Below are 13,827 nucleotides of genomic sequence, written 5' to 3'. Positions count from 1 at the left end.
TCTCTGACTAAAGCAGCCAAATGATGCCCCAGAATTTTTAATGGAGGTTATAAATGCTCTTGAATGTCCACAGAAAAGCCACAGACTCGGGTGTCTTTCTGATTTTTTTATTAATAAATACCTTAACAGCACCAATGATATTTGAACATAATTTTGCAATGCTGTGCATGATGGCTGCTTGGGGACAGTGAAGAGACACACCTGTATTTTCATGTACAGTTGATAATTTCCTCCTTTTGTGTTTCTTGTAAACAAAGCCATCTCTTCCATATTTAACAGCTTCCATAACATTGATCAAATCAATGCCAAATAAGAGGGAAATCCTCATTTTAATCTACTGCTTCCTTTGGTTTAAGGTGACTCAGTTAAATCTCAGGAGTGCTAAACTTATAACCAGATTGTTGTGGTTCCTTTTAAAAACATCATCTCTTTGCATATATGTGTGCACACATGTTGAAAACAAGACTTTTGGCCACCTTAAAGTTCCATGTGTTTGAAAGTACATTAGCATGAACATTTTGACAGCAAAACCTGGGAAAAGTGTATTTCTATACATCAGAGGTCTGTACATGAATAAGCATTTATACAAATATAATCCACCAAATATTGGCTTCTACATACAATTCTGAAATATGGTGATTCATTTAGATTTCCTAACCTTCAACCATGCTGGCACTAACAGGAACATTTCAGGCTGCCTTAACACCCACAGAGTATGTTTATTTTATAAGGTGGGGACAGACTTCTCTTGCTGTATTTGCACTTTACTTATGAATAAATTAAGTGGTAAAGTGAAGTTTGAACAACATAGTCTGTGGTGTAGTAACATCAGCAACTGCAAGTTCCTGGCCATCCACAAGCCCCAGTTCTGAAACAGAAAGAAAAGCTAAATTAATTTAATTAAACCATGTGCTTTGCCTTTTCAAGAAGCCCAAAAAAATTAGAATTGCTATCCTCACAAACTGTAAATGTGATTAAATAAAGCTGCAAACAGCTTACTGGCTAAATTAATATTAATCAAATTTAACCAGGAAACAGACCTTGTTGAGAAATATATATAAAACTCTGCTGGACAGTGTGAAATTTACAGAAGTAAATTCTGTCCATCTGCCTGCACTTCACCTTTAAACAATTAATATACCTGAGAAATGTGAAACTAAAATTCAATGTGTATTGAAAGTAAAAAGACAATGAAGCAAATTCTACTGCATAATGCAAAATAAACCTAAATATCCATACAGAGGGGTGAAACTGACTTTCTCTAACTTGAAAATCAACACCTGACAGCTCCAGGATACCTTTTAGTGTCTTGGAAAGATTTGGCCTTGTTCGTTCTTCAATTGAAGCTACTGTCTGCAAATTAAAACAAAAAAAAAGGACAATTTTTTTTCCAAATTCAGTAAATTTAAGCACATTCAGAATATTAAGATCAATTATGTATGTTCAGATTACCTGTAAATAAAGTGTTTTATTTCCCCCATACATAGTTGCTGTGATTGCAGGAGATTTCATCTGCCTATATATAAAACATTTTAAAACAAACAAACAGAAGAAAACAAAACCAGGAAATCAGGTTAAAAAACACATTTTAAAATTACCTTTTATAAGTAATAAACCAACAAATTATCAAATTACTCAGAATGGTTGCAACTTACAATGAAGCATTATTTGTTAAGTAATCCAGGATCTCCTGCAATTTAGCTGATGGGGAAATCTCTATGTTTTGGGGAAGCTGGCTGCAGGCTGGACAGTTCTCCTACCACAAAACAGCACAAGAATACACATCAGGTTAAAGATGATTTTAGAAATGCTGCTAGTAAGGTCTATAAAGTGTTTATGTTGTGTTTTTCTGAAATTTTACCTCTAGAAATATTAATGGTTGTAAATATTAATGACAAAACCCATTTCCTTCTGGAGTCTGTCACTGACTGGCTCCCAACAGTACCTAAGTATTTATGAATGACAAATTTAATCTGACATTAAATCCAATATTACAAACTTTCAGATCAATTTTTGCCATAACCTCTTATTTAGATCATCTGCCCATGAGTCATCTTAGGTTTGAAAATCTTATTTTGTGGCTCTACTTTGCAGAAATAGCAGACCAGTAACACTGTAGTTTCCATTGTTAAAGCTTCAGAAATATTATTATTCAGTGCTAGGGGCCAACTGATTCAATACTGAGGTTCAGAAATACACACAAAGTGCATAAAAACAAATCAAGGAAAAATTCCTTCAAGCCTTTAATGGCACTAACCTTTCTTTCAGCTTCAAAACTGTATGTATATAATCCATCCACATCATTGAACACCAAGTAGTTGTTAAGAGGAACATATGCACTGTAATGACAAATATGTCAGCGTGGATACATGGCATTCTGCTGGAAATCATGTCTGTAATTAATTAATTAATTAATAAGAAATTAAATACCTTGTGGCTATCTTAAAAACCTCCGTGGCGCAAACAGCTGCAATGAGAAAAAAGAATTTCTTCACCTAGCTCTACCAGACATGCAGACAGCACACAGCTGGACAAAAAGTGACAGAAACAATCAAGTATAACAATCTACAAAGAGAAAAATAAACATCTGAATGCAGCTGGTAGTTCTGTGCATTAACACCATAGATTTGGCACTAATCTGAGACTGTTTCAAGCCTATGTACTGTGTCAATTTTTCTCCCCAGCCTTAAATGCTTTTGCTCTCTCCCAGAGTGATAACATTTATTCAGTCACTTACAGTTTCTCTATGGAAAACAGAAATATGACTGTAAGAATAAACCAGACACATTTAAAATTTACTATTATCCTCTCCAGGTTCTCAATTCCAAATTTTTTGTCCCACAAAATTCTCAAGTCAGTAAAGTAGAAGTGAAATGAGTTCTTACAGCATACCTGCAATTACTGCATTTGTAGAAGCTACTGCTGGAATAATTCGTTTAATCACCCCTGTAAAAACAAAACATACAGCTCTGGGTTTTCTAAGAAACTCTATTGAGAGACTAATTTAAACAGAATAATTTCAAAGGGTGATTCCAAAAGTACTTTCAGGTGTCCAGGAACTTCTGTAACAAACATGTATAATGGGATGCTGCTGCAGTACTTGGGCACTTTTTTATTTTAGCAATGGATCAAGCACATTGAAAAAAAGCAGGTATCAAACAAAGAGAACTACTGAACAAACTCTGAAAGCAAGTGTTCTGCATTTAGCAGGGAAAATTAAAACTGTTCTTTTCCTGTTAAACTGGGAAATGCACAAAGGAAAGACAGTTGAGTTTTCTATTTGGTTAGTGTTTGAAATGCTGATGAAATGAGTGTCAGCAATACTGCACTTGCATGTGAACAGAGGCAAGGACAGCAGAGAGGAACAGATGCCACAGACTTAACCAGCCTGAACTGGCACAAAATGTTGCTAAAAAAGACAATCAAGTCCCTTTGTTTTTATTCTTTGAACCAGCAAGAGTGGTCACCATGTAATGTAAACTGTGGAGCTGCTCCAAGTTAAAAATAAAATAGCAAAAAGAATGTTCAGCTTTATCCCAGATAGGTTCCTCTGATTCATCATGAATGCCTGAACATCTGATTTGTCATAAAAATATTTGTGCTGGCACAGGAAACAAGCTGCTTGTTTCTGTTTTAAGGGTGAGGAGAATTATCCCTGCACAGCTGCCAGCTTAGTCATAACAAATACAAAGAATGCCAATCCAGCCTAGGTGCAAATGCCACAACTTGGTGAAATGCCATCCCCTTACCTTGGGTGAGTCTGTAGGTAACACCTTTAATGTTAAATTGTGATGCTCTTTCTAAAGACTTCTGGTAAATCCACTGTATATGTTCAGGGTCATCTCCATCCAATGCAACACCTTCTACAGTAAAGAATTTACAGATAAATTGCAATTATAAAAGTTCTGAAACACAGCATTCTTTTGGTCTAAAAAAATCCTTGTTAAATTTATAATGAATACCCCATGAAGCTATTGAAACTTGACATTTTAAATAACCAAAGTATTATTTGTACAAACATCTTTAGTTTTAACACAAACTATAATCACTGCACAATTTACAGAGCTGTTACAGGTTACATTTCAATTCAGGAAAGACACTGTGCAGTGTGAGAAACAGGAGCAAATATGGAACTGAAGAGTGAGTTCAAGAAGAGAAAATCCATCTCCAGCTCAGAGGAGGCTTAGATTCAATGACAATGAACCACACAAGGTTAAGAGTCAGGACTGTTTTATTAAAAGCATACACCCAACTGAAGTTAATTAAAAGGAGAAATGTTCATTTAGCACCATTACAATATATTAATTACCTCCAAAAGGCTGTTCCTTTGGCCACTGCAATATCCTGACATACTCAATGCAATGCTCTGGCAGTCTGGGCATGGATGCAATGGTGCACATGGGAAAATTGACCTGGTTGGGCAGGGGAGGAAAACCAGAAGAAACCAACATACATTAGGTGTAGTACTAAGAAAAGAAACCAGCAAGGCAGAGGAATATGAAGAGATGGCAATTTCACTGGGGGAGTTACCTGTGGTGGGTAAAGTGCAAGTGTGCATTCAACACACGCTGTCATCCCAGGAATGATCACACGGACATTGCCTTTGAAACCCTCTGTCCCTCCATCTATCAGGGGGATGATGGAACTTGGGTCCAGGACACCATCTTCATAATGCAAAAATGACATCTAACAAAGAAAGGGGGTGGGGGGTTGGTTTTTGTTTGGTTTGGGTTTTTAAACAAGTTGCAGGAAGAAAAAAAAATCCTACAATTTTATTCTTAAAGCAACACCCAACTATTGAATGCTTAATGTACAGTTTATTTTAAGTGTATATAAAACACTACTTATTTGTCAGTGCACAAGACTTTATCAACCACCTTCACCCTCTACCTCCTCCCCTTACTCCCCTGATAAATGCTATTATTTGCTATATATGTTCTTATAGTTCATCAGAACAAATGGCTGAAGGTTTGGTTGAAGGTTTGATTTGTGACTTGTTGTTTTGCTTTTGTCTTTTCCTTTTTTTTTTTTAATACAGGTAGATACTCCAGATCACTGTTTTACAAACAAATTCACAATTATAAAATTACCAATTTTCTGGTCACTGAATTCTGTAACAGTGCACCTCCAAATAATGGCATTTACAAGTTGCAGCATAATAAATACTGTTTGGGTAGTGAAGAAAAAATTCACAGTGGGAGCATCCAGAGCAGCTCTGGAGCTTTCTGTCTTGACCTTCAAAAGCTGACTGCAGAAGGCCACAAGCAATGTAACCTAACTATGACACTATCCCTGCAGGGCACTGCACAGGTGTTGGCTAACACTCTCAAGAAAAGGGCAGGTAAGAGAGCCTGCATTTCATCCTGCTCACAGAAAGAAAACAGATATACAGAAAGCTGTGAGTTTCAACAGCCCTCATTCATTCTCATGACACATTCTACACAAGTATGTTTAATTTTAGTCATCTAAACTCAAGCAATAATCAGGTATTAAGAAGATTGAAAACTTTACCAGCATGCCATTTATCCATCTTCTTGCAATTATAGAGTCCAGCCCACAAACAATAATATGAAACTCTGGGGAGAAAAAAACATTATTCAAAATCTACACTAATGCAGACTTCCCAAGACAAGCACAGTATTCTGTCCATAACAGGGACAGTGACTGTAGCTCAGCTATCTCCCCCACACTGCCTGTATCACAGGTGTATTCAAATTTTGTCTATGTGTTACTTCTACTTCCAACATACTGTGGAAGACTAAAATAATTAGCAGCAAAGTACCAGGAAAAGCAGTGAGCAGCAACATCTGCAAGGGTCCCCAAAGCACCTGTGGGTGTTTGTCAGGGAAACAAATGCCACTTACGTCGATAGAAGCTTTCATCCATGTCTTGAATCTTTTTAAAATATCTGAATGCAAGCTCAGTAAAGGAATATATTCATAGTTAAGTTTATTGTTTTCTATTTGCTATCCTAAAGCCAAAGTATTGTCTAATTTATTACTGTAATTCTATACAACACCTAAAAAACTGTGATCTGAGATTAAATTCCCACAGCTGAAGCTGTAACATCTCACAAAACTAGTAAAGGGCACAATGGAATAGTTCTAAACAGCAAAGTTCAGCAGGTGAAATATTTAGGAAGCTCAAAATATGTGCTCTCACAAAGTCCTTTATCAGTAAGTGCTGCTCTGTTTATAAACTAATGCCTCCTACCAGTGCTTACTCAAAACTCTCTGGTGAATAATTCCAGTATCTCAGTGAAAATTACCATATTGCACTTGAATAAAAAGACTCAGTGGAAAAATACAAAATCATCTCTGAGCCTTTCCCATGCAGATTCCCTGTATGTTAATAGGACGGAGAAAGAATTCTCAACTCACCAGCTGAATGAATGTGTCCTTTATTGTATGAGAAACAGGATGGCAGCAAAATACTTCAGATACTCTTACCTCCCACAGAGTTTTCTAGGGTACAGAAGCCTTCAGGCCTCCCTGTGAAAGGATACGGTACCACAGCACAGCTGGGAACGCGGCTGTTCAGGAACTCTGCTGCCACTTCTGCCTTCGGCCGCCCCACATCCTTCGCTCTGGGAAAACCCAAGCAATCCCAAAAGCTTGATTTTAGCACACTTTGTCTTTCCAGTCTATATACATTGCAATACCAAATTGAGTGGCTAATTGTTACTTCAGAACAATGTATTTAATTGGATCATATTATGGCATTCAACCCAAACTATTCCAGAATCCCTGTAAAGCATCAGATGTGAGAGTCTTAGAATTAACTATGGTTATCAGCACCAAAAAAATCCACTGATATTTTTTTGTTCACTGTACTTGGATGAAAAAGTTACCAGAAGCATCAGATGTGAGAGTCTTAGAATGAACTACGGCTATCAGCACCAAAACCATCCAGTGATTATTTTTTTTTTTGTTCACTGTACTTGGATGAAAAAGGTACCAGAAAAATCTGAAATCTCAATCTGTGTGCATTTATTCCTTGGTGTCACCTTTTCCAATAGTCATTAGCTGTACTGGAATGGCAAGAACACAGATTGATTTTCTTCATGCCACAGAGCCCAAAATAAGAAGAAACCATATGCAATTTTTAGTTAATTCTGAGTACTATTGTGACATGAAGGTCCAGTAATCTTTAATGACCTCTTGTCCAACCAAAATAATGAATGTATTAACATGTTTTATTTAGGCACATTTTAAAAAACCCAGAAGTTAAACAGTGAAAATGTAAAACATCACTCACCGAAACAAAAACTGTCGATTAAGGTTAGAAACATCTATAGTATCCATGTCAATAACATGGATCTGTCTGAAGCCAGACAGTGCCTGGGAAAAGACAAGGTCAGCTTCATTTAACAGGAAATGAAATGCTCACAAAGCTCCAGAATTCACTTCACATGCCAAAACAGCAACCTTTGAAGGAACAACTGTGTTTGCTCCTCATTGCCTGAGCAGACAGGTACAGGGTCATTCTTTGTTCAAAGGGGTTTGTGGGGCTGCTAATGCTGGTATCAGACAGATGGAATTAATAACATTCCAAAGTCAAAGACAATGCTCTCCTGAAGGCAATATTGCTCTGGACTACCTAATGCTAACACAGGAAAGCCAACAGTAGGCTGATCTATAAGGGCAAACTGCAGCGTTTCTTCATGGCTGGAGTAAATCAAAAGAGCCCACTGAGTTAAACAAGCACAGAATTTAATCAAATACCATAAGCACTTCCATGCTTGGCAGGAATAGGAAAAACAAAGTTTAATTCCTTTAAAAGGCTTTTTAAAAATTCCTGTTGAGGTTTGGGATATTTTCACATAAATGAGTCTGGCCTATTGACCCAGATATCACAGTTCTAAACAAGGCAGCATTCCTCGTGGCATTCAGTGCTGAAGGAGAGGGCAAGCACAAAAATCACCTCCCTATCTAAGAACACACTGAACCTCTGACAGAAGCTCTGCCTCTTTCCATTTGTATTCAGGAGATCACTACATCTGGGAAATAACTTTACAGTAAAATTGCCTTAAAAATGTATTGTGGGTCTGATCTGGTCAAGTAGCAACATCAGTCACACACAAAGACACAATGTGAACTGCAGTTAAAGGGAAATAAATGCTGTAAAACGTGGGGTTTGGAGAAAAGAAATGAGCTGTGATGTTCTGAAGTGACTCTAAAAAATTTGAATGATATACAAAATATGACTTAAATTTTCCTTTAAGACTCCATCGTTTTAAATGTAAAGACTTTGAAACTTTTCCTTTTACATTTTCTGAACAAACAAAGCTATCTCATGCAACAGAAATCCTTGTTCTTAAATAGAAACATGGGAAAGCAGAGTAATAGCCCAAACTACCAAACTCAAATGGGATCATAACACTGATACACTGAGATAAATGAGTGCTTGTGAGGATAAAAACCACACTAACAGGATAATTAAACTTTTGCATTTCAAACACTTTGTAGCATTATAAGCATGATTTGTCTTCATTTAGTTGACTTCACTTCCCTAGATCCGGTAATTAGGGAAAATCACCAATATCAGACTGGATATAAGGCTGCACATGAACTTTTGGCTATTCTTCATACAAAGCAACTTGTTATAACTCAAGACAAGCTTTGAGATAGCTGAATAAATAACATGCAACAAATGAAAATACCACCTTTCCAGTGCATTCTTTATCTTTATTGTCTGTATCAACATGTATTTTACACATGTTGATTAGAACTTAAAATTCTAGTAGCTATATACAACCAGAACTGCAAAATTAGCTAATTAAAAAAGACAGTTTTGTCAAAGAAAAAAAGAAACAGAGAAAATTCAAAGAAGAAAAGGGTTAAAACACAATAATTACCAGGTTTTTCAGGAGTTCACATCCTAACCCTCCTGCTCCAATAACTAGCACTTTACATGTGCTTAACAAAAAATCAAGGGCCTGCAGAAAACATAAAACAAAAAATTAATACAATTTGTGCTTTACTTCATAACCCTTACAAACATGTTACCATAAATGTTCAGTGCCTACTGAGTTACAGATAAAGCAGCTTTGCATTTGCAGGAGTAATTACACATTGGACTTTAATCAGTTGTTGAGTTCATGCAGTTCCTGTATCCTCACTTAGAGAGAACCAAGACATTTGCTGATACCAATATATTACTTTTATATTACTTTTGACCATGAAAAAAGCAAGGTCCACTCTTATTATTATTTAGTTTAAGGTGATAATGCTTTCCTTCTTCAGCTATTTCACATATATATTATATAAAATAAATCTATACAGACAACATTGCTGGACAGAAAGAATTGGAAATGTTAAATATATAACTGTTTTCTGTGAACTGTTCTGCTTCACCCCAGTCTCCAACTAATAAATAATGGAACAGTACATTAAAAAGGTAACAGGAAAATACTTTCAACCAAAAGCTCTGAAACAAAATGTACAACAAAAGAAGAAAAGCAGAAGAAATATTTAAAATAGTCTACCCTACTACACACCTTATCCCGTTCCCAAAGTATACATATTAACTCTAATTTCTTCAAGTACAATAAATTCCTCCCTGTATCAAATTACTTAAAAATGGAGATTCAAATGCTGCTATTTTTCATGTGAAACTCAAAAACAGCATAATTCATACATTACTATTTTTTTATATATGGTAACAGCAAGCTTAAAGTTGACAGTGTACAACTTAAAAATACAAACTTATAAAAAGAATACAACAACATTATCTCCAAGGACTATAGTGTTCAATTGATTAAAACACAAGCTTTTCATGCAGCTTCAGTACCCACACACTGCTGGTGGTCAATTAATGAACCTGCTCACATTAATTTGCAACACACTCTACAGATACTTGATTGAAATGAAGTCTTTCTCACTTGAGTGCCTGGCTCGAAATCGGGATGTGTGAATGGTCCAGATCGCTCGAGGAACTTCTTTACATGGTTCCAGCGACCTTCCCAGTCTGCAGAGTCCCCACACCCACCATCAACAGCCATTCTGCACAGAACACAGTAAATTCAGCTGCAACATCACACAGCAAAAGCCACACCTCCAACTTGCTATGCAAACAACACCTCAATTATTGATCATTTGTACAGATGCATCTGCATATTCTTTATGCCTGTAAGTTATGCACATGAGTATTTGCATGAGTGGGTTTTATTTGTGGAACTAGAAAGCAATAATATAAATATGCACAGAGGGGAAAAACAAGCCAGGCATTTCAATAAACCCACTGATTTAACTGTTACTAGTAAAAGTTGACCTGCAGTTTAAAAAGGGCCAAGTCTTATTACTTTTATTTCCCTCCAATTTAAAGAGGAAACACATAAAGAGCTTGTTCCTTTCAATTTCGAGGGTGATTGTTTTTTCATCAGTCAAGTCTTGTATTTTTGTATTTTTTTTACAGACTTATCAGTCTGCAACTGCAATGGTGAGGCTCTGAATAAATTACAGTAACATGCCCCAACATCATCCTCTGAATCTTCAGGGTAGCTTATTTAGACAAATATTTTTTAAAGACATGAATCTTGAATGTTCTTCACCCTCAGGTGGTACCATGGAATTAGAACTGCCCCATTTCTCAGGTATCCTCAAGCCTGTCTGCAGTAACAGTCTCACTTGAAATAAAAAGGAATGTTTGCAGTTATCTTCCTTTAAATTTTCAAGGCAGAATTTTACATCAAATACTCCAATACCCTTTTCTCCTTTTGCAGGTCACTTTTAATAGTACAGAAATATAGATTTAAATTTTTAAGAGACTTACAGGAATAGTTCAAAATCAGCTCTCAAGTATTGTTCTAGTATAAGATCAACACCTACTTCCCCATTAAATAAATAGGGAAGTGAAACTCAATAAATATGATTATGTTCTACGTTAATATAAAACTAGGCTCATTATAAAAGAGCCAATCCTGAGTAGCAAAGGATGTGTCACCACTGATAAAGTGTTTTCTCCTATCTTTCTCCACCTGCTTTCTCCTATGAAGCACTATGAAAAGCACTTGTCTAATAACTCTTGGGTAATGTTCAGAATTTATTATAACAATAAACTCATCTCAAAATCAAAGGTAAATGTGGTGAAAACATCTGGAGTGAGTTCCTTTATCTTCACAGAATTCAGAACTTGGACAACACAGTGTGCCAAAGTAAGTGAACTTAGAGGCAATGGAGTCTGCAAAAGATTTTCAGTAACAGGGGAAAACTTCCCTAAACTGCAGAAATAAATAAATCATAATTCACCTGTGATGTCCCTGCCCATGGCAGTGGGTTGGAACAAAATGATCTTTAAGGTCCCTTCCAACCCAAACCATTCCAGGGTTCTATGATAATTTGATTGCAGACTGAACTCTCCTCATTAACTGTTGAGGGAACTTACTCACTACATGAGCAGTTAAATAAAACCTACAAAAATTACTTGAATTCATAAGGGTCTTTCGACCTCAGATGCACTTCTGTATCTCCTCCAGTTTTCACAACAATGTGAAAATACACATATTTCACATAATGGGAAATGGTGTAAATAATGGTTCTCTGCAGAACTCCTCATCTGCTGTAAAAGAGATTTCAGGAGGTGCATTAAGCACTGACTTAAGCAAATAAAATGGGTCAACAAACAGCACAAAAACTGCTTCTATGGATATTACAGTTTTTAGCGTTTCTGAAAATGAGTGTAGAAGCTGTGTTTGGTCACATTAAGAACACGTTCTTAAATTCTTTTATATAGTCCCTATAAACAGCTACTAAACAGCAGCACTCCTTTTCTGTTTAGGTGTGTATTTCCCTTCCTAATTGATGAAAATACAAAGATCTAGTTTCACTTTTGCAATTAGCCTACCATTCATTTTTTAGAGGGCTGGACATTGTGGAGATCTGAAAAACATCTGTAACTCAACCTGATATTTTATGTTTTATTTCACAGACAATTTTCTCAAGTGTTTATTTGTTGTGCTGTTACAGCACGACCAGGTACAAGAGTTCAACAACATTCTTATTTATTTCAATTAGTTACTTTCATTTTGAATTTTGTTTGAAACATCAGAGCACCACAGTCCTTTTATCGCTTTAAGCTCAGACTTTTCCCTGCCACCCTCCCATCTCCAAAGCTCCATGCTTTTGGGGACTCGGCATGCAGCCCTCCCACCCCACATGCCCCGGGATGCTGCGGGCCCATCCCCACACACATGCACTGCCAGAGCCCAGGCAGGCCTGCCTGCTGACCCAGGGGACACAATGGAATGGGATAGTAAGGGATGGAAGCAGATGATGTTCAAGATTTCTCAATTTTCACAGCCTTTAAGGCAGGTGCGTAGGTTTTTTAAGAGTTTTAATGCGCAGAGACAACTGTTCTGCAGTCTGGATTTTAAATTTTCAGCCAAAAGCTTAAGTCACCTGCTTCTAGCCTAGAGGCCCTCCCAGGTCCCTGACCGGCCAGGCAGCTTTTCCCCTCTCCTCACCAAGCTCTTCAGCACACCATGCCAAGCTGCGAGCCCGCCACTCCCGCCCCGCTCCTCTCCCCGGGGGCTTCCTCTCCCCCAGCCCGGGCTGCTCAAGGGCCCTGCCCCACCTACGGCAGCTCCCCTGGGGCTCCCTCCTCCCCCGCGGGCCCCGCAGCCTCCTCCCAGCCCTCAGCTCCTGCGGGGCTGCGGCTCGCCCTCACCTACCCCCGCCCCAGCAAGCGCTGCCCCTGCTCCGCTCGCCCGCAGCCCCGCACTAACCCATCCGCCAGCAGCTCCTCTAGCCTCCTTCTTTTCTTCTCCCTAAAAGAGAGAGAATAAAAGAAGGGTCAGTATCGCGCTACACAGACCGGGGAGGAGGGAGAGGGGACCCCGGGCCCGGGGCAGGGCCGGCCGAGCACGCACATACAGGGCACTTACGGTTCCTCACCATCCGCCATAGTTCCCTCTGCTTCCCACAGTGCCCCGCGAGCGGCGGGGCGGGCCCGGGCCCGGCGGGCTTAGCGCGGCCCGTGCAGCGCTGATAGCGGCGACAGAGCCGATAGTGGCGATAACTGGCACGGACACACGGCGGGGACACCTCCGCTCCCTCCCGTCCTGCCTGCCCGCACCCCAGGGATCTCGCTGCGCCCGCCTCTCTGATGGTCACAGAGTCCTGAAATGATTTGGCTTCAAAGGGACCTCAAAGCCCATCCAGTTTCACCCCTGTCATGGCAGGGACACCTTCCTCTACCCCAGGTTGCTCCAAGCCTTGTCCAACCTGGCCTTTAACACTTCCAGGGATGGAACAGCCACAGCTTATATGGGTAACCTGTGCCAGGGCCTCACCACCCTCAGAGGAAAGCATTTCTTCCTAATATTTAATCTAAACCTACTGTCCATCAGTTTGAAGCCATTCCCCTTTGTCCTATCACTCCAGGCCAATGTAAATAGTCTCTCTCCATCTTTGTTGCAGCCTCTCTTCAGGTACTGGAAGGCCACCATTAGGTCACCCCATGCTGAACCATCCCAGTTCCCTCAGCCTTTCCTCACAGCAGAGCTGCTCTGGCCTCCTCCAGACTCAGAACTTCCTGGGAGCCATGGAGAGCATCCTCAGGGACAAAGTATGGAGATCATGATGCCTTAAAGCCTTCAGGAAGGCTGGAACCCAAATGTGATCACTGGGCTGGTCACTGCCTGCCCCAATGGCTTTTGTCTTACCAGCATTCCCTGGGCAGGGACCAGGCATAAACCAGAACAGTGCAGGCCAGGAAGCTGATGAGCAGGACTAACTTGGGCTGTGCTCAAGTCTTGGGTTTCCAAACTTCAGGGATGTAAATCCTTCAGGGATGGAGCTGTGAGAAGCAAGTGCTAGCCAGACTGCT

General features: G+C 39.1%; 1 protein-coding gene across 4 annotated transcripts; it reads right to left on the bottom strand.

Annotated features, from left to right (window-relative positions):
• Nucleotides 1-93: 93 nt before the first annotated feature.
• On the bottom strand, nucleotides 94-12,927 carry UBA3 (ubiquitin like modifier activating enzyme 3). 4 transcript variants are annotated; one of them, XM_054281128.1, is made up of 18 exons: nucleotides 12,884-12,927; nucleotides 12,725-12,766; nucleotides 9,884-10,004; nucleotides 8,858-8,938; nucleotides 7,258-7,340; nucleotides 6,506-6,586; nucleotides 5,865-5,908; nucleotides 5,512-5,576; nucleotides 4,531-4,686; nucleotides 4,310-4,412; nucleotides 3,750-3,863; nucleotides 2,893-2,946; nucleotides 2,431-2,467; nucleotides 2,258-2,339; nucleotides 1,656-1,756; nucleotides 1,453-1,516; nucleotides 1,299-1,353; nucleotides 94-868 (listed from the first exon to the last, which is right to left on the bottom strand). In XM_054281128.1, exons 1-18 carry the CDS (start codon nucleotides 12,901-12,903, stop codon nucleotides 780-782), a joined length of 1,392 nt encoding a protein of 463 aa, XP_054137103.1. In that variant the 5' UTR covers nucleotides 12,904-12,927; the 3' UTR covers nucleotides 94-779. The 4 variants fall into 4 exon arrangements, with proteins under 4 accessions (XP_054137103.1, XP_054137101.1, XP_054137102.1 ...); XM_054281126.1 differs by having other exon boundaries at nucleotides 12,873-12,923; XM_054281127.1 differs by having other exon boundaries at nucleotides 12,894-12,911.
• Nucleotides 12,928-13,827: the final 900 nt, after the last annotated feature.

This window comes from Melozone crissalis, unplaced genomic scaffold, assembly GCF_028551555.1.
Source record: "Melozone crissalis strain CALT ecotype California unplaced genomic scaffold, PUWL_Pcris_2 ptg000029l_1, whole genome shotgun sequence".
In the NCBI taxonomy this organism is placed as follows: domain Eukaryota; kingdom Metazoa; phylum Chordata; class Aves; order Passeriformes; family Passerellidae; genus Melozone; species Melozone crissalis.
Note: the sequence above shows the minus strand (reverse complement) of the source record. Positions and strands in the feature narration are given on the sequence as shown.

Bases quoted from the DNA above. Each gene is read 5' to 3' on its own strand.
- UBA3 (XM_054281128.1), bottom strand. From the start codon at position 12,903: ATGGCGGATGGTGAGGAACC. The intron at 5,909-6,505 runs GTATCCTTTCAC...GCTTGCATTCAG, and splicing joins CCCAGCTGTGCTGTGGTACC to ATATTTTAAAAAGATTCAAG. The intron at 1,354-1,452 runs GTAATCTGAACA...TTTAATTTGCAG, and splicing joins ATAAAACACTTTATTTACAG to ACAGTAGCTTCAATTGAAGA.